The 19,995-nt window shown below is 40.4% G+C and overlaps 1 protein-coding gene across 1 annotated transcript in view; it reads left to right on the top strand.

Moving 5' to 3' along the window:
• Window positions 1–19,995, top strand: part of SH2D4B (SH2 domain containing 4B) — a 207,532-nt gene that overhangs the window by 111,916 nt on the left and 75,621 nt on the right. Inside the window, exons 5-6 of the mRNA XM_020977363.2 lie at window positions 16,060–16,276; window positions 19,631–19,755. Coding sequence (XP_020833022.1) covers window positions 16,060–16,276; window positions 19,631–19,755 — 342 coding nt within the window. The remainder of the gene's footprint in view (window positions 1–16,059; window positions 16,277–19,630; window positions 19,756–19,995) is intronic.

The raw sequence follows: 19,995 nt of genomic DNA on the forward strand, positions 1-19,995 counted from the left end.
TACTACTTGTATTTGTTTCAAATTCTGCTTTTTGCTCAGCACTGAAGCTGGATGGGCAGTTCTGAGGAAGAGGAAAGTTATTTGGACTTCAACAGTAAATGTAGTTGTGTTGGTAAAGACATGAAGAGCTTAACAAGAGCCCCAGTAAAAGACCTAGTGTTGAAGGAGAAAAGGCAGAAGATTTTAAAGATATTACCTCTTGGCAAAAATTTTTACTTTATTTCAAACTGTCAGTCCAAGATACTGCCTTGAGATACTTGTCCCTTCAACCAAATTTTCTTATAATTTTTTGACCATGAAAAAGCACATAGTTAACCATTTCAGCAATCATTACCCATAAAATACTGTCCACTTTAAAAGTACAAAAAGACCATACTCAAACTGAATTTCTAATCTTTTCAAAAGAGAGGACCTGATTTGAGTTTCTTCCTTGACATCATAGTTGAGTCCTCCCATGTATCCCTTAGGGATCCCTCGGCTCAGTTAATAGGCAATTTCCAAGAACATGAGAAAATGCTTGAGAGTTAGGACAACCATGCAGATAAGTGCTCTGTGTCTTTCTCTAATCTCTGATTGCTTATTACATGTCTAGTGATTATTCCACAGGAGGTTTAGTAGTATCTCAGGTTTTGTTCCTTATAGTACCAATGATTCAGGTTCTTATTGAATGAGGGTAAAAAAGGGTTGAAAATACTTGAGTCGATTTAGTTAGGGAACTTTTGACTTCAACTTCAATGATATCAAATTCCTAGGGACCCATGGAAACTTGCAGTAACATGTTTGGCAGGATGTCATGAAAGGCCTCTGAGAGGACAAGAGGAAAGAAGGACAGGGAGAAAAGAAGCAGGAGTTGCCAATCCTTCACTAGTGCCTTTAATCAAATAACAGAGGGGTTGTCAAAAGGCTTGTAAGATAATTTATGGGTATTCCATTCAACTCTGGCATCACAGGCCACTTGGTTTCAATGTTGAAGATGGTTTAAGCCCCAGTGAGGGCCTGACCTATAAACAGAGCAGGAATAAATTTAAAAAAAATGTGTTAAATTCAAGGAGGATAGCAAAATAAACGTGCAAAAATCACATAATAAGATCATCCTCAGCCTCTATGCACAAATGAGCACACACTCATGTGACAATGGAGAAGAGAATAAAACCCTGGAAAAATTGCACTATGAGGAGGGGAGGAATGTCAGTGTTGTGTGCTTTTTTCAACAATGGACTGTCTCATCTTTGCTGTTGAATTGCTGCTGTTCCTTGGTGTGGTCCTGAAACTATGTGTTGCTGTAACTGTCATCTACTGATGCTGTTCTTCAAAGCTGCTATTTACTATTTCTCTACTGCACTGATGCTCTTATCTGCTTCTCATACTACTTTTGCTACCACCGCTGCTGCTTAGGGGAATTGTCATCATTTTACAAAGTGAGACCACCCTAGCCAACATGCCTCAGGGCCAGTTGACCTTTTGTCAGCTTCACTGTTACTCATTTTCATGCTCAATTCTTCCTGGTGAGCAAAAGGGCTGATCAGGAAGCTCTAAGAGGAGAGGAACACTTTTGTTCCTTTTCTTTTGGTATTTCTTCACCCTTCATGGCCCATAGTAATGAGCATCTGACCATGCATATTGTCTTGAAGCACCAAGGTGCCTCAAGAAGGTACTAGAAATATTAGAAGAAAATACAGCACAAGTTGATGGCGTTGGCTCGAAAGATCCTAGTTCCCCCTGAAGGAAGATGGAGGTGGGTAAGGCTTTTGGTTTACAGAGAGGAAGCTAACTACCCAAAGTCTCCCACCTTTCTAATGAGATAACTCATTATTTCCTGGAATAAACCCTTTGCTCTAGCTAGGTCTTCTAGCTATTTGAATATGTCAAGCTTACAAGTTTTCTTTGTTCATACTGAAAGGCCTCTCCTGCCTGGTCTACCCAACCAAATCATACCCCTCCCTTAAGGCCCAGCTCATATCTCTTTTTCCTCATCTAATACAGCATGAAGTTATTTCTCCTTCCTCTGAATTCATATAACATTAATCTTTACCACTCACACTTTGACTTAATCATCAGCTACTTCTATTGTTACTTAACTATTTCTTAAATGTGTGTACACACACACACATTCATACACATATAATCTCATCAACTAGATGGTCAGTTCTTGGAAAGGTGGGATCATTTTTTTTACTTTCATTTAAAAAAAATATCTGCACAGTACCTAGTAGGGCAGCTAGGTGGCACAGTGGATAGAGTGTCAGCCCTGAAGTCAGAAAAACTCATCTTCCTGAGTTCAAATCTGGCCTGAGACACTTACTAGCCTTGTGACCCTAGGCAAATCACTTAATCTTCTTCGCCTCTGTTTCCTCATCTGCAAAATGAGTGGGAGAAGGAAAAGACAAACCACTCAATTATAAATACAACTTCCAAGGATCAAGATGTATTCAGAAAACTTAGCTAGTCAAATCAGTAATAATGCCCACTGAGCAGCTATTATGTGTAGAACCCTGGTCATCTATTTCTATAGCCTTTTTTAATCCCCTTAAACGTGTGACATTTTGTGCTGGACCTCTGTCCCATTGATATTTGAGTTCATCCATTTTTATTAATTCCCTCACACTATTCTAACTAACCAGAGTAAATCTCATCTACTACTTGTAAATAAGATCACTTTCAGCTTTGTTTTGTGTAGCTGCACTTGGGTTTTTTACATTCTGGTAGGAATTTTTGAACTACAAAGGAGTTTAAATATTCATCTTTTGCCTTAGCCCAATTATTTTCTAAGATGAGAAACTCAGGCCCAGAGAACTCTGGGGACTTGACCAAGGTCATATAAGTAGCTAGTGGCAGAGCCTAGCCAAGAAAGCAGGTTTCCTAATCCCTAGTTCAGTGTCTGTTCCACTTTTCAGTCCAGTTCAGTAATTTTTCCATCATTTCAGCCATTTACTGGAGTGGTTTGCCATTTTCTTTTCCAGTTCATTTTACAGATGAGAAACTGAGGCAAGTAGGGTGTTAAGTGACTTGCTGAGGGTGTTAAGTGACATAGCTGGGAAATGTCTGAGGCCAGATTTGAACTCACAGATGAGTTTTCCTCACTCACTGTACCAACTACCTGCTCCCTTTCCACTATACCATGCTGAATCTCTGACTTCCTGTGTCTAATGTCAATTTGAGAAAACAACAAACATTTATTAATAGACTGCTAGGAATAAGGCACCATCCTAAGTGCTGGCAATCCAAACACAAAAATAAGCTCTGATCTTCAAGACACTTCCATTGTGCTGGGGAGGGAGAGGGCATAGAGCATGTACATAAGTAAGCAAATGGAAGGTGTATATCAAGAAGGACAAAATAATTTTATTTGGGAGAGAGAGCTGATAACCAAGGGAACAGGAAAGATGTCATGCTGGTGATTGGACCTGAGCCATAGCAAGAAACTAGGGATTCTGTATAGCAGAAGTGAGGAGAGAGCATATTTAGACACAGAAGAACACTTGTGAGAAGTCATGGAGGTGGGAGATGATATACCGTGTAACGAGCAGGGCAGTTTGAATGGAACAGAGCATACAAAGGGGAGTGACATGAGACAAAAAAATAGGTGGGAACCAAATTGTTTTCAATGCCAGGGTTTTGAATTTCATCCTAGAAGTAACTGGGAGCCATTGAAGATTTTTGAGGAAGGAGGTGACATGGTAAGATCTAAGTTTCAGGAATTTCAATTTATCAGCTGTATGTAGGATAGATTGGAGAGGGGGAATGACTAGATCCAGGAAACTGACCAGGAGGCTATGGTAAAAGTTCAGTGAAAGGTGGTGATATCTGAATTAGAGGAGAGAGTCTGTGTGAATGGAGAGAAAGGAATGGATGCAAGCAGTGTGGAGGAGGTAGGATTGATTAGACTCAATAATCAATTTGATAAGGGTAGAGGGAGAAAGTCAAGGATAATTTTGAAGTGGTGAAACCTGGGCAATTGGAAGGATGGTGGTTCCATAAACAGAAATGGAGAAGTTTGGAGGATGGATGAGTTTTATAATATAATGAGTTATATTTTGGACATGTTGAGTTTGAAATGTCTATGGGCCATTTGAATGGAGATATACAAGAAGTGGTAGGTAATGGGGAACTAAGGTTCAAGAGGAAGACTGAGATCAGATGTATAGACTTGGGAGTCATGTGTAGAGATGATAATTGAAGTCATTTGAGTCCAGTGAAAAGGAGAATGCTTCAAAGCTCTTGGCTTGACACGGTCCTCTGGCAGGCTATATCATTCCAATGGATATTCCTGCCCTCTGCAGTCTCCTATTACTCTGATTTGATACTTCCATAGATCTGTGATCTCTTCAATATGAGAATTCTCTCTGGTGATGGATATTGCAATCAATTTTGCCTGCCCATCCTGTATAACTCTTGTGCACATCCTTTCGTAAATCTTCTCCATAGAGTCTGATTACTGTGTTAGGAGCTCTCTCCTGTTGACCTTGAGTGGCTGCCAGTGGAGCAAGTGGGCCATCCATTGGTCATCCCTTGCTCTAGCTATATGGCTAGCCCACTTTTTTATCTTCTGGTTTTACATTATGAAGGCCTTTATGCTTTTTGTTCTGAACTATCCTTCACTGATAATTTGTTTCTGTGACTCTCATAAACCATTCCCTTCTCCATTGTTCTGGTGAGCTTCAGTTTTAATTCTCTAGACACTGAGATATTCCCTGACTTGCAGCTTCCGCTGTCTTCTCAACATCAGGTAACCCATGGAAGACTGAAAATTCAACCATCTAGGCTGGGCAGGCAATATTCAAAAACCATGGATTCAAATGTCGAGAATGCAAAATCTCCAATGTAGCTCAAGACAAGAAAACTCTAGCTATTTATTGACAGGCCTGAGGGAGCATGAAGAAAGTTTTCTCATATATAGATGGTTTATGAATTTTCCAACAGGCAGCTTAATTCAGAAAAGGATGAACTATACTCTCTCTTTCTTCACTCTGACACTCTCTAGGGAATACCCTTTTATGTTGTGCATCATTTGCAGACCCCACACATCCTTCAGCATTCATAAAAATGAAATACAGGAGTCACAACTCAGCTACAGTAACTCAATACCTGCTGACTACTTAACAGTGATGTAGTGTCTTGAGGTTAATAATAGCTTATAGTCATACAGAGCTTTGAGGCTTCCAAAGACCTTTACACATGTTGTCTATTTGAGCCTTATAACATGCTGGAAGGGAAGTGGCATACGTGTTATTATCCTGATTTGACAGATAGAGAAACAGACTAGGGACTTGCTCAAGGACATACATCTAAGAAGTAGAGCTGGGACTTAAACCAAACTCAGTACTCTTTTTTCTATACCTCCTTGTCATCACCATCTCTCATTTGTAGAGCTCTGCTTTCTGCCAGCTACAGCTGACTCTTATGCCTTTTGCCAGGGCCTTAGATCTTCATATTGTGGACAAGGAAACCAAGGCCCAGAGAAAGGAAGAGACTTGTCCAAAGTAATGGCCTGACCTAGAATGCCTGATTAATTCACTCCTCAAATCATCAAACTCCAGTCCATTGTGGAACAAACTGGAGAGGGTTGAACATAAATCACATAGAAATGAGAAAGCAGGTTTTCTTGATGGCTTTGCAAGAGAAATGTAAGATATATATATGTATGTATATATATATATGTATATATATGTGTATATATGCGTATATATATATATATTTTAAAAATTTATCATTTCTATTCAATAACACCTGAGTTATCAACATACTTTTAGTAAGAATATGAGTAAAATCCTCATGATGAGACAGTTAGTGGTCATACTCTGCCTCAAAGGACACATCTAGGCTAATTTCTCATGAACAGAAACGGAACCAGCAGCCAGTCAGTGAGTCAGTTGGTCAATAAACCTTTCTGAAATGATTGTACATATATAGCCTGTATTGCATTGCTTTTGTATTGGGGAGGGGGGAAGAGGGGAGGGAGGGAGAAAAATTTGGAGCTCAAAATTTTACAAAATGAATGTTGGAAACTATCTTTACATGTAATTGGAGAAAAATACTATTAAGGAAAAAAATGAACCCTTTGTTAAAGCTTATTATGTGTTAGACACTGTTTTAAGTGCTGGGGGAACAGAGAAAAGTGAAAAAAAAAAAAACAGAGTCCCTGCCCTCAAGGATCTTACATTCTAATGGGAGAGACAACATGTAAATAACTATACATATATACAAGATATACACAAAGTAGATAGAAGGTAGTCCCAGAGAAAAGGCCCTCAAAGATGGGGAAGGGACTGAAAAAGGCTCCTGAAAAAGTTGGGATTTGAGCTGTCTTGAGGAAAGACAGGAAAGGTAAGAGGTAGATGTGAGGAGACAGAGCATCCATGGGGGCCTATAGTGCAAAGGGAGAGGGAGTATCACGTGGGAGGAAGGGCAACTAGGCCAAGGATAGAGTTTGGGGAGGAATGAAGTGTAAGAAGCTTATATGGAGAGTGTCATAACATCTAGAATTGCAAGGGAAATTAGAGTTCATTGAGGCCAATCCTCGAATTGTGCAGATGAGATTTAGACAGGGGTGGGTGCAGGGAGATTGTAGGACAGAAATAAAGGACAGTATGGCACCTGCAAGGCCTCTGAGGCCAAATCAGGGGAGGGGAGGAGAGTCAGTCAGCAAGGATACACTGACAGGTGGATGCTCTCACCAAGGAGATCAGACTTCCCATGAAGTCAGGCTATTGGTAGAGGATTCTTCTTTCTAGCTACAAAATGCAAAAGGATCCCCTTAATCTCTGTTCTCTAGATCTTGCCATTCATATCTCTTCCACAAGGTTAAGTAGCCTTGACAATTATTCCATCCTCTAAACTCTTACAGTACTAAGAAAGTTTCATAACATTTAGAGTCACAAGGGATCTCAGAGGCTATTTATTCTTATTCCCCTCACTGTACAGATGAGGCCAAGGCAAGTGACTTCCCTAAGGTCACATAGCTTGTAAGAAACAGATGTGGGATTGAAAACCAGCCCCTCTGACCCCCAATTCAGGGCTCCTTCTGCTCTCCCATCCTGCTCCTCATATTTATCACATAGCCTCCTGCACTGCCTTGTAGTTTGATTCCATTTTTTTATGAGTTAGGTCTGTCTCCCCAAATTAGACTCTCAGTACCCTAAACCAGACTTTGAATGTTTGAGTACTAGGACTATATCACATCTCTGGTACCTCTATCACACTGCGCAGTGTATTGAATTGAGTTTAGTCAATGTCTATGATAATGAGAAAGGGAGGCAGCACCCAAATTACTGGGCCAATGCCTAATTATTGTCTTGGCAAAATACTGTTCACCAAGCACCTACTGCAAGGGTGGGTACATACCTAGGTCTTAAGATAGCTAGGTGATATTAGATGTCCTGAATTCTTGAGGAGCCCACAGACAAATTGAAGTGATCATTAAAATGGGCCATTAATAGGAATACATGATAAAAATAAGCCTTTATTCATCCTAATGAATACTTATTAAGTAATACTATTATAGCCAAGGCACTGTGTTAGTATTCTATGCATGCAAAGCTAATCTAAGACATGGTCCTTGCTCTTGGTGACTACCATTGAATGAGGCAAAAGAGGTGGATATAGACATTGTTGTTGTTGTTTGTCCTTCGTTCTCAAAGAGGACTGTGACATCATGGAGGCGATGCCATGACTTGCAAGTGAATTGGATTTAAGTGAGGGAGGTTGTGCAAAGTCACCAGCCTCACTCTCTCCTCTGGAGCCATCTGGGTCCAGTGGCCAGATACACATCAAGATGACTGGAGATGGCCCCAGATGGCCTTTTAAAGCTAAGGTCTTTAGCAGGGTGGACAGAGAGTGCTAAGCTCAAGTGAGCAGCCCAGGCAAAATGCTGTCTGAGAGATGGCTTCTAGCTTAGGGAATTTGAGATACCTCCATGGCAGAGCTGGAACTAATAAGAAGTTAATATATTGGCTTCAAGGGACAAGTTTCCTGACTCAGCCCCAGCCACGGCACCTGTCTGGTCCCTTTTCTGCTTTGTTGCTTCACTCTCCAGGTCTGGTGATCCTGAGGCCTTTTTTAAAGGATAACTTTAACCCTGGGGTGGGGTAGGAAGGACGTCCCCCACTCCCAACCCATACACAGGCTGGTATATGGACCTTCTCAGCAACAAAAAACAACAAAATTAGCACTAACCCTTCCTAGTCTTGGATTCGATTTTGGGGGCACACTCTGGACCCTTACTCTGTGTGGTACAGTAGAAAGACACGCAGAGTCAGAGCCATAGTTGCACCCTACCCCCTGAAGTAGCCCATACCATTTTGAATAGCTCTGATTGAAAAGATTTTTTCGTGACATCAATTCTAAATTTGTTTCTTTGCAACTTCCTACACATGGATCCCAGATCTGACCTCTGTGGGGATTAGAACAAGTCTAATCCCTCATAACAACCTTCCTAATGCTTGAAGACAGTGACTGTGTCCCATCTAAATCTACTCTTCTCCAGGCTAAACAACTCTAGCTCCAACTTCTGGTCAACTGGCAAGAAGACCCAGTTATACACACACGTCAAAAGTTTTTAGTTAGGTCTGTGAAAAGGAACAATGATGCTGACCAGGGACAATCTTTCTTCCCACATCCACCCTCACTGTGGCCGCACATTTTTCCCAGTTCCTATGATAAATTCTGTCTTGGGGAACTGGCTCTGAGGCAAGTGTGGGCTAGGTACTCCTACAAAGTGATATTGGGTCAAGAAGTTAATTTCTCTTTCACATTGACATGTGATCTTGTAGAGAACCTCACCCTAAAGAGTTGGGGGTGGTGGTGGTGTGTGTGATAGTGTCTACTTGAGAAGATATCCACTGCTTCTGCTCCCCGGAGCCTCATAGGCCTTGGTGGCCATTGTCAGGTAGTTAGCAAGGCTTGGAAGGCCTCTCTGATGTGCTGCAGAAATGAAAGCTGCCATGGATACGAGTCTTCCTTGTGACGGCATCCAGAACATGTCTTAACTCTGTCATAGTTGGTTACCTCTGGAGAGGAGGCTTAAAGGCAGGAACAGACAACAGATGGAAGGAATTTATCATTGAAAATGAAGGGGAAGGAGGAAGACATGGCTTGAAGTTTTATGGGCAATTCCTTTGTTGATGTCTCTGTGCTAGAGAGTACAACAAAGCCTGTTGGTGATTTGAAGCTTTTCCCATCCCTCTCTCGTCTCTTATCTCTCTCCTCATTCCCCAAATGCAAGAAAGCCTCAGTGGGCCTGAAAGTTACCTTGAAAATGTCCAGTAAATGTCAATGTAAATTAGTTTTACTTCAAGCTTTTTCCCTACTATGCCACTGACATTGAGGGCAGTGCTGAAGAATGACAATCATTGTGACATTTGAGGAGCTTAAAAAGAAATTGACTCAGAAAACACATTGATGGCCCCCAATCTCCACACACTGAGACAACAGAGGCCTATGCATTTACACAGGATGTCCTCTGTGCCTGGAATGTACTCCCTCTTCACCTTTGCCTCTCAGAATTCCTAACTTCCTTTCCAGCTTGGTTCAGGTAACACCTTCTACATGAAGCCTCTCCTGTTCTCCTCAGCTTCTATGATCTCCCACCCCCAAGCCTTATGTTTATTGTATATATACACGAATTATGTGTACATCTTACTTCTTCTAATAGCATATTAGTTCTGTAAAGGCAGGGGCCCTTTCACCCTCCCTGTGCCATTCCCTCCCTCCTTTCTTTCTTCCCTTCCTTCCTTCCTCTTTCCCTTCCTCCCTCCATTCATTTATTTGATTATTTATTTATCTTTGTCTATCTATGTATTGATTATTATCTTTTTTTTTGTCTTTGTATCCCCAGCACTATGCCTGGCATACACTAGGTATTTAATAAATATTTGTTGATTGATTATATGAAGTATAGAGTCTTTAGGCACAAGAATTCCATTCCATGGTTCCTTCCCATCTCTACTTCTAAGTGGCCTGGCATTACCATGGCATAATAGTTGGTATTTTTCTAATTTAATTCAACAAACATTTGTTAAGTACCTACTACATACAAAGTAGAGAAGCAGTGTAGTATGGTGGATAAAGGGCAGATATCTGCGCTTCTGATGAATACTGGCAAGACACTTAACCTTCCGGTATCATAGATAAATAAAGTCAACTAGCATTTGTTACACACCTAATATATGCCAAGGCAGCTGAGTGGTACAGTGGATAGCGTGCCAGGTCTAGAGTCAGGAAGACTCATCAAATCCAGCATCGGACTTTACCAGTTGTGTGACCCTGGGCAAGTCACTTAACCCTGTTTGCCTCAATTCCTCAACTGTAAAATGAGCTGGAGAAGGAAATGGCAAACCATTCCAGTGTCTTTGCCAAGAAAATCCTAAATGGGGTGACGAAGAGTCAGACATGACTGAAACGACTGAACAACAATAATCCATGCCAGGCACCATGCTAAGTACTGATAAGACTTAATCCTAGAGTCACTATGGAGTCACTGGAGTTTACTGAGTAGGAGTGACATGCTCAGATCTGCATTTTTGGAAAATCCCATTGGGAGCTGTGTAGAGTATATATTAGAATGGGAAGAGACTTGAAGCAGGGAGACCACTTAGAAGATTATTCTAATAGCCAGCAAGAGGCGATGAGGGCCTGAGCTGGGTAAAACGGAGAAGGGGGCAGGTGTAAGAAATGTGGAGGTAGAATTAAAAAGATGTGGCAACTGATTCCGTATGTTGATGGGGTGAGAGAGAGAAAGGAAGAAGCTGAAGATGATACAGATTGAAAAAAAAAAAACGTGAATACAAGGCTGTTGGTACTCTTAATAGTAAAGGGGAAGTTTGTAAAATGGGTGGGTTTGGGTAGAAAGATAAGGAAGGAAAGAAACAAGCATTTATTAAGCACCTACTTTTTGCCGGGACTGTGCTAAGTGCATTGTAAACGTTGTCTTATTTGATCTCGCAAGAACCCTAGGCGGTAGGTACTATTAATATTCCCATTTTACATATGAGAAAACTGAGGCTGTTATTATCCCCATTTTATAGCTGAGAAAGTGGAAGATAAGTGATTTGCTCAAGCTTGCACAGATGGTAAGTGTGTGAGGTCAGATTTGAACTCAGTTCTTCATGACTCTAGGCCTAGTGCTTTGTCCACTCTGCCACCTAGTGTCCTCCAATGTCATGATATTTATGGGGTTCCAATAGCATTTGTGCAGCTTCTCTGGGTAATGGTTAGTTTAGGTTATAGCTGCTTCAAGGGGTCTGCAGCAGACTTTACAGGGCTAACCTGGGAGCTTGCGTAGCTGAGAGAAGAGAATGAGTGTTGAGGGATAAAGGTAGATAAAGGTAGAGGTCTGTGTTGGAGATAAACCCAATAATTGGCCATTTCTCAGCTGTTACATCCCTTGTGGGATGTTCCTTATCTTCCTACCTGGTTGATCACACCCCCTTTGGGATCAACCATGGCCCCTGAGGTGAGACCATGTCCCTCCAACCCCTATCCCCAATTTTAGAGGCCACTGTCCTGATGCATTTATCATGTATAACTGTGAATGATCGTTATTTGATCTTGTTTCACGTCTCCCTAGCAGGGTATGTGCTTCATGAAAGCAAATACTGTGTTTTGTGTAAATTCTTTCTCTCTCACTGACATGATCTGAACACAGTAGGTGTTTAACAAATGTCTGAATAGACAACCAGGTATTATTATCATCCTCATTTTAGAGCTGCAAAACAGAGGCTCAGAGAGAAATTAAACAATTTGCTAAAAGGTCACGCATTAAGTAGCAGAGTGGAGGCTAGAACTTGTCTCCTAATGTAAAAACCAGGCTTTTTCCATTACACCATGATACCTCCCTAGAGTGTCTGCCGTATGCCAGATTTAGTCCAAGGGCTGTGTTTTCATGACCAGAGCAGTGAGGACTCTGGGGCACTCATGATTCAGCCCAACCTGCAATCTCTGGAGTTTCTTCCATCCTAGGCATTCGTAGAGCCTATTTAACAGCTTCAGGGCAGTTTCCAGCAACTAGCTTACCATCTGTTGGGCAAGTCCAGGCCAGAGCCTAAAAATTCTAGGGCTAATGCCTGAAGTAGGCTCTCCATAAAGATCCACCTTCTGTGATCCGCTGACAATGCAGTCTTTTTTTTTAAAACAGGCTTCCCCTGTCCTGAAGGATTCACTGCCTTTGGATTCATAAAGGGCACCCTCCTCAGCCCTGGCCTGAACTTGACATTGGAGTGATAAAAAAAATCTCATCGTAAGAAATGTCCATGGGCTACAGAGAGTGGGGCATGAACAATTGTTGTCTCAGTGAAATTAACCAGGTCAGCCCTGATGATTAACCCTGCTAATCAATAGCTATGCAGCTGGTCCTGAATAAATACTTGCTGACTGTCTGTGCCTGAGGGTCACTTCGTAGCACCTTATGTACACTGAGCTAGTTCTGATTATTGCCTCTCTTAATCTTTGCCATGCTAATGCTCTAGCAGCTGATCCCTGGATTTTTAAATGTCCTTTATTTTAAACTGAGGGCATGTCTAGGAAGCTGACTGAAGAGCAGGGCTTTCTGCTACTTGAGATGGGAAAGCATAAGAATTCAGAAAAAAAGCAAGCAATAAACCTGGTAGTAATCCGGCCCAGATTTCTGCACTGTATTGTTTTCTCCCTTATTGTACAGAGTGAAACTAGGTAGATAAGTTTATTTGACTTCTTTTTATAACAACCAGACCCTGAATGATTCACTGAACCAATCCTTTTAGGCATTAGGGTTCTCATCTTCAAAGGACTGGTTCTCTGAGGACCCTTCTAGTCCCCTGCTTCATATTTCTAAGAAGAGAAAATGTTGATGACATAAAGGGGCAAACTGATTTGTCTAGTGCAACTCTTTCACATAATTTGAGTCAGGAACTTTATCACATTGATCTTTGAATCGACAAGGCATACTAAATACTAAATACTTTCTTCGGGACTGAAGACACAAAAATTTAAAAAAAAATAGTTTCGGCCCCCAGGAGTTTACTCCCTATTGGGGGAAACAACATCTAGCTACGTGAATTCAGATTAAGTGCAAAGTAATTATGAGGCAATTTCAAATTGAGGGACACATTAGTAGTTTAAGGATAAGTAAAGCTTTATGTGGGAATTACCATTTTAAATGAGCTCTGAAGGAAGGAGGGAATCACACAAAGTAAGATTAAGGAAGGACTTCATTCCAGGAATGGTATATAGACTGTGTAAAGGTACAGAGATGAGAGATGGGTTTTTGGGTATGAAGAACAGTAAGTAGACCAGTTGGCTAGAAAGTTGAGTGATACAGAAGAAGTAATATATCATGAACTTTCCAAGGATAGCCGGGACCAGATCGTGAAGGACTTTCAATGCCTAACAGTTTGTATGTTTTGCTAGAGGTAATAGGAAGCCATTGGAGTTTATTGAGTATAGTGGGGGATGTGGTTGGACCTGTGCATTGGGAAAACTGTTTTATCATTGGTATAGAAGATGAACGGGGGAGGGTAGAGGCTTGAGGCAGGGTGACCAAATGCAGTGCCATTGTACAATATGGTGGAAAGGTTGGTGGTGGTGAGAGAAGGTGACAGATTGGAAAGATGTAGTGGAGGGGGGAATCAACCAAGCTTCACAGCTCATTTATTATGGAGATGAGAGAGAAGATGGAGAATTGAGATTAACTGAAGTTGCAAGGACAGTTGTGCACTTGACACAGTTGAGAAGTTTAGAAGAGTGGGTTTTGGGGGAAAGGTAATTGGTTCTCTTCGAATCTGTTTTGTTTGAAGAATCTATAGGACATCCAGAGAAATATCTGATAGACAATTTATAATGCACAAGTGAAGCTAGAGGAAATGCTAGGAACAGATATATCTGAGAATCACCTGCCTAGAGATAATTGAACTATGGGAGATGATGAGATTAATGAGAAAGAATATGTGTGCATAAAAGAGGGCTCAGGACAGACATTTGGAATATTTCCACAGTTAGAGGGACAGGGCATGGATGATGAATACCAGAAAGTACAAAGAATAGTCAGGAAAATAAGAGAGAACCAGGAGATTCAGTATCATGAAAACTCTGAGAGTGGAGAATATCCCACAAGTGATGGTGGTCAGCACTGTAAAATACTGCAGAGAGGTCAAGAAGGATGAGTACTGAGAAAAGGCCATTGTATTTGATAATTAGAGATGATTTGTCACTTTGACTAAAGCCCTTGAATGATGAGGTTAGAAACCAGATGGCAAGAAGTTTCCTAATGAACTAGAGGATAGAAAGCAGAAGTAAATATGTCACTAGCATTTTTAAGAAATTTGGCTATGGAAGGAAAAAATATAGGGCAATAGCTTGAGGGATAAAACAAGGTCAGATAAAGGTTTTTTTTAAAAAAATTTTTGAAGGAGACCTTGGCATGTTTATAGGAAGAAAGTACCTGCAGATAGGAAGTAGAGTGAGAATTTTTGGGGGAACTATTGTGTGAGTAATCTAATGAAAGAGAGGGGAGGGGATGGGGTCAAGAAATCAAATAGAGATCTTGGCTTTGACAAGGAGGAGGGCCTCCTCTTCAGTTAAAACTGGAATAAAGGATGAGAGAGTAAAGAATGTACTTGGGATATTTTAAGAGTTGGGAGGAGGAGAAGGAGGTATAGGTAAGCCCCTTCTTAGGAGATTTCCTTTCTGGTGGGAGTAGGGGAAGCAGATGTGTTCAATTCAATGGAGAACATTTAGAACCAAAACATTAGTATATAGTCTTAGGGCTGATATAATTGTTATGTCACCCAATGCCCTAAGCAACCCAGTTTTCTGCCAACCAGAAATTCACTCTACTGACACCATAAAGATATATCTTACTGTGCTGGGTGAAATTTGGTTTTATAGATTTTCAACATTGTTTTCATTGGGTTAGTACCTATTACATGGTATTTGGAGCAGGCATTAATTGGGACAAGAAAAATTCTTCACATATCCATGAGGTAACACTTTGCAACAAGTTGCCCTATCACCAGTGGGGGGAGGAGACATATATAGGGACATATGTGCCCAGAGGGCACATACATATATAGGGAGCATGCAATGCCAAGGCAATTTACACCTCTGAAACTATAGAACCTCTGATGTCTAATGGTGATTTCATCACACTGTTTTTTTGTTGCTTTTCTGCTGGGTTTGTCCAAACTATGTTGGGTATCCCTATAGAGCTACTGCTATAACCCATTACTGCCTACTAGAGGTTGGATATTTTGTATCTTCTTTAGCATGAGGGTAAAGGTCTTTTGGTTTTTAGCTTGAAGTCCCAAGGGGCTATTTTAGCTCTTTTTGTTATGCAGAACCCGACCAGATATTCCTAGCCAGCTATCTATAAAAGCTCTTAAGCATTAAGTCTGTGTTTTGGGTCATTCATTCTAAATTCTTATTGGACATAAAGGAGGAAATTCCTTTTTGCTGGTATAACTCCTTTCCATTTCCATGATGTCACCTGTGGTTTATGCATATCACAGGGTCTGTTTGGAGAATTTTGAAAGAGGTTGTTGACGTTTCCCACTCCTTGACTCCCTGCATGCAGCCGGGTTGCTTCACTGTTTATGTGTGCTTTTTTTTTTTCTGTGACTGTTTTGCAAATCTGAGGCACTTGACTTAATGGGTGTTATAGATGTTCCATGTTTTGGATCTTCCATGCCATAGATCTGTTCACACATTCAACAACACTGAGTCTCTCTAATTTCATGTGAATGTATACCCAGGACACAATTTCAGCACAGCCACTGACTCACTGTTCACATGATTGTAAACAGAGTTCCCAACCCATTCTCCTAACAATCAATCAACATTGACTAGCTTTGAGGCTACTTCTAGATTTCCTCAAATATCCCTTAAAAATTGAAACCATCTACTTCCTTTACAATGCTACAGAACCATGAGCTTGTGAAGGAAATCTTCTGCAAAGGGAATGATTATATATATATATCCCCCTTTAGTACCACAGCATCCTTAACTCTTGAGCATAGGCACTCAATAAATATATGTTTATTGACTCACAATTTTTGAGCATCTCTTTTCCCTACCCTCTTTTCTCTTTTTCAGTATGCCGTTCCAAAGCTGCAGATGAAGAACGGAGATGGAAAGCTCAGAGAGCTCGGGATGAGTACCGTCGACACTCACTCCGAGCAATTCAGAAAGGGATGGTTGCTGGTCTCAGCAACATGTTCCAAGAAATTGGTTTGTACAATGAGCAGGAGGCAAAGCTCAGTAACCACCATCCTGGCCCCACTCCGCCAAAGTCCCTCCTTGTCCCCGTTAGGTTGGTATCAGTTGATCAATTAATTAAACCAGCATTCCTTAAGACCTTACTTGTGCCAGGTACTGTGCTAAGTGACAGGCATACAAAGGCCAAAACAAAATAGCTCCTGTCCTTAAGGTGCTTAATTCTAGTGGGGCAAACATGGCCATATGGAGGGACAATTGAAGTGAATTTGTTGCTGATTGAATCCATTGTTACTTCTTTTTTTTTTATTTGATTAGTCAATGGGGTTAAGTGACTTGCCCAGGGTCACACAGCTAGTAAGTGTTATGTGTCTGAGGTTGGATTTGAACTCAGGTCCCCCTGAATCCAGAGCCGGTCCTCTGTCTACTGCACCACCTAGCTGCCCCTAAACATATATATATAATATGTATATGTATATATATATATATGTATATATATATATATGTATATATAATATGTATATGTATATATATATATATGTATATATAATATGTATATGTATATATAATATGTATATGTATATATATATTTTGGGAGGCAATTGGGGTTAAGTGACTTGCCCAGAGTCACATAGCTAGTGAGTGTTATGTATCTGAGGCTGCATTTAAACTCAGGTCCTCTTGACTCCAGGGCCAGTACTCTATCCACTGCGCCACCTAGCTGCCCTTCATTGTTACTTCTTAAAATGTCACTCACATATTTTACTTTCTATGGATTTCCAAAATCTTTGCTTTTTAATTGAAATATTGGAGATGAAAAGATTTGTCAGAGGTACAGATCAAATGTATCCTTCTTTTAAAGAAAGTATTGTTTTGGTATGTGCCATTCACAGTCTATGTCTGCTAAAAACTGAAGACTCTTTCAAAGACAGCCTTCCATTAACATTTTGGACTGGGGAATAAATAATATGAGAGACAAACTGGCTACAGTTAAAAGTAAGCCTTATAATAATGTAAGATATGGTCCAATAGTCTAGAAATAAGTGCCACATTGCTTGTGGAAACTATTTTTTGAAATGTGTCAATCTCTCGTGTATCCGTTGCAAGTCAGAATTTTTCCCAGAAAGGTTCTGGTATCTTTTGAGTTCTTAATAAAAACTGATCTTTCACATGTCCTCCAAATACACATGAAATGTCCTAATAGAACATATGCAGGCCTAGCTGTAGGGTAGCTTTGTATAGTTATCAAAAACTCCTCTGGGATATTAGGACAATTATATAAATGCAATGACCAAGACAGTTCAGCCATTACATGGAATTAGAATTGAGAGTCCTGGCAATGAAGACTGGACAGTCCCTTTATCATTCCCTGTTGCTCCGTCTTGCCCGTGTCAGTCACTGTGGCTGTGATGTGTAACTGGGGAGTAAACTCAGAGGAACTTGTGTCTCTCTCTGTTCAGAAGTATTTGGCTTTGACGAGTAATCTCTTTGACCGGCTGGACTGAGCTGCTGAAACTCACTGCTAATGTGAACTGAAATTCCTAGCTTGATGAAGAATCAGAGCGAGCCATCTGAAGGGATAGCCGGCTCTTGGACCTTGCCAGGCTGCTGACGGGCCACCTGTCAGAGCAGTCTTTCTCATTATTTTTATTTTTGTGAGATACTTAAATCATTTGGCCTTCATGGAGACAGAGGAATAGAAACACTAATGAAGGCAGTAAATCCTGAAGACAAGTAGCTGTAAGGCTGGATAGCAAAGTTTCAACTCTCACTAAATTGGGTCGCTGGCTGCAGAGCGCCATATTTAGTAGAGCACTGGTGATTTCCTCCTCCTCCCTGGGGCTGAATAGAGACTTGGAGAAGAATGTGATATTATGACGTGGTACTAGATGCTGGTTGGTCCTTAGCCCTTCCCCCTCAACATTTTCAATATTACTCAAATATGTCTTCACTCAAGTACATTAAGTTTTCCTTATCTCTTTTTTTTTTTTCTTTGGGAGATCCTTTCTCAAGGCAATATGCTGTCCTAAGTACACCACAGCCATTGTTGGATGGGGGAGAATCTCTTGATTTCCTTTCCTGCCTCCCATTTCCAACTCTAATTTTGTTATGTGAAGCGTAATTGGTAATGGCTATGTTTTTCTTGGTAGGGAAAAGCAGGGAGATGAGACAGGGTGGGATGGTGTGCAATAAAGGTTTTTTTTTTTTATAAATCAATCCTTTATTCTTTTTTTAATAAAGTTTTATTGATACCTTTTGTTTTTTACATCATAGTTATTTCATAATATACTTTACCTGCCCGCCAAGAGAATCCTTTCTTTTCTCTTTTTTTCTTTTTTTTGGGTAGACAATGGGGTTAAGTGACTTGCCCAAGATCACACGGCTAGTGTCAAGTGTCTGAGGCCAGATTTGAACTCAGGTCTTCCTAACTCCAGAGCTGGTGCTCTATACACTGCGCCACCTAGCTGCCTGAAGAATCCTTTCTTGCAACAAACAAAAAATTATTTCAGTAAAGCTGGCATAGCAACTACATCTAATGACAACATATGCTTCATTCTACACCAAGACTTATCCCTCCCACATTGCATCTAACCTGAGTTCAATTACCTTTTACCATTATTTTCAATGACATAATGTTCAGTATTCTACAAGTTTTGTTTACCTTGTTCAGCAATAGTTCATAAGAATATCTTATTCATTCCTTGAATCTTTACTGTGATTTGCCCTTCTAAGAATTAAGCTTGATGTTTGTTTATTTCTTTGTTCATTTACTCATTCACTTATCAATTTTTTGGGTATGTTTTGTTTTTTCTATCATCTTCATTTCCATATATACTCCTTCCCTCCCTCACTTAGAAAACCACCCCTTGTAACAAAATAAAATAAAAGAGAAAAGAATAAAAACCCCAACATGTCAATATTTGCACTATTCCATTCCCATAGTCTCCCACTTTTCCAGTGAAGACAGAGAGGTGCATCTTCTCATCTCTGGTTGTTGTAGTTTTTCATCTATATCGTTATCATCATTGTTTATATGGCTTCCCGGTTCTGCTTATTCACTTTCCATTGGTTCACATATGTTTTCTCATGCTTCTCTTCATTCATCATGTAAATTTTTTTTTAACAGTACGTTAATTACATTACATTACATTAATTGACTCAATATGTTTTTAATTCTACCTTGCCTTCCTCCATTGCAGTCAGTGTAAAATTGGAGAATTAGGGTAAATAGCAATAATAGCAAGGAGAGAGGTGAATCATTTGTAATGTTAATCCTTAATATATTCCAATCACAATGAAAGTATTTTGGGGATTTTTTTTTGGTGTTTGGAAAAATGTCTGCTTTTACTTTGTTCTATGACTCCATATTGGAGTTCAGTGAGGTTTGTTTATTCTCAGTGAATGACCTATGCTGCATATTGGTGTCTATCTCTCTCTTTTTTTTTTTCAGGGCCTGGGAACGGCCCCTTCGTCCAGTCTCTAGAGATGTCATCATTCGCTGGTTTAAGGAAGAACAATTGCCCCGCCAGGCTGGCTTTGAGAGGAACACCAAATCCATTGCCCCTTGGTTTCATGGTAGGAATATTTTTAATTTCTCGAAGGAACATTTTAATATATTTCTCTCTATTCCTAGATATGAGCAAAAGTAGATTGATGGCAAATTCTCAAATAATGAAGGGATAGAAGAGTACCTGAAATGCCTGGCTTTCTTTTCGATATGTGAAGGTTGGCCAAAGCTTCAGAAGTCACAACTGTTGTACTGAAAGAAGTGTAACTAAGTGGAACAGTCATGATTTTGTCTAAGATGACAGCATT

Source organism: Phascolarctos cinereus, unplaced genomic scaffold (assembly GCF_003287225.1).
Source record: "Phascolarctos cinereus isolate Bilbo 61053 unplaced genomic scaffold, phaCin_HiC Scaffold_3;HRSCAF=262, whole genome shotgun sequence".
Classification (NCBI taxonomy): Eukaryota; Metazoa; Chordata; class Mammalia; order Diprotodontia; family Phascolarctidae; genus Phascolarctos; species Phascolarctos cinereus.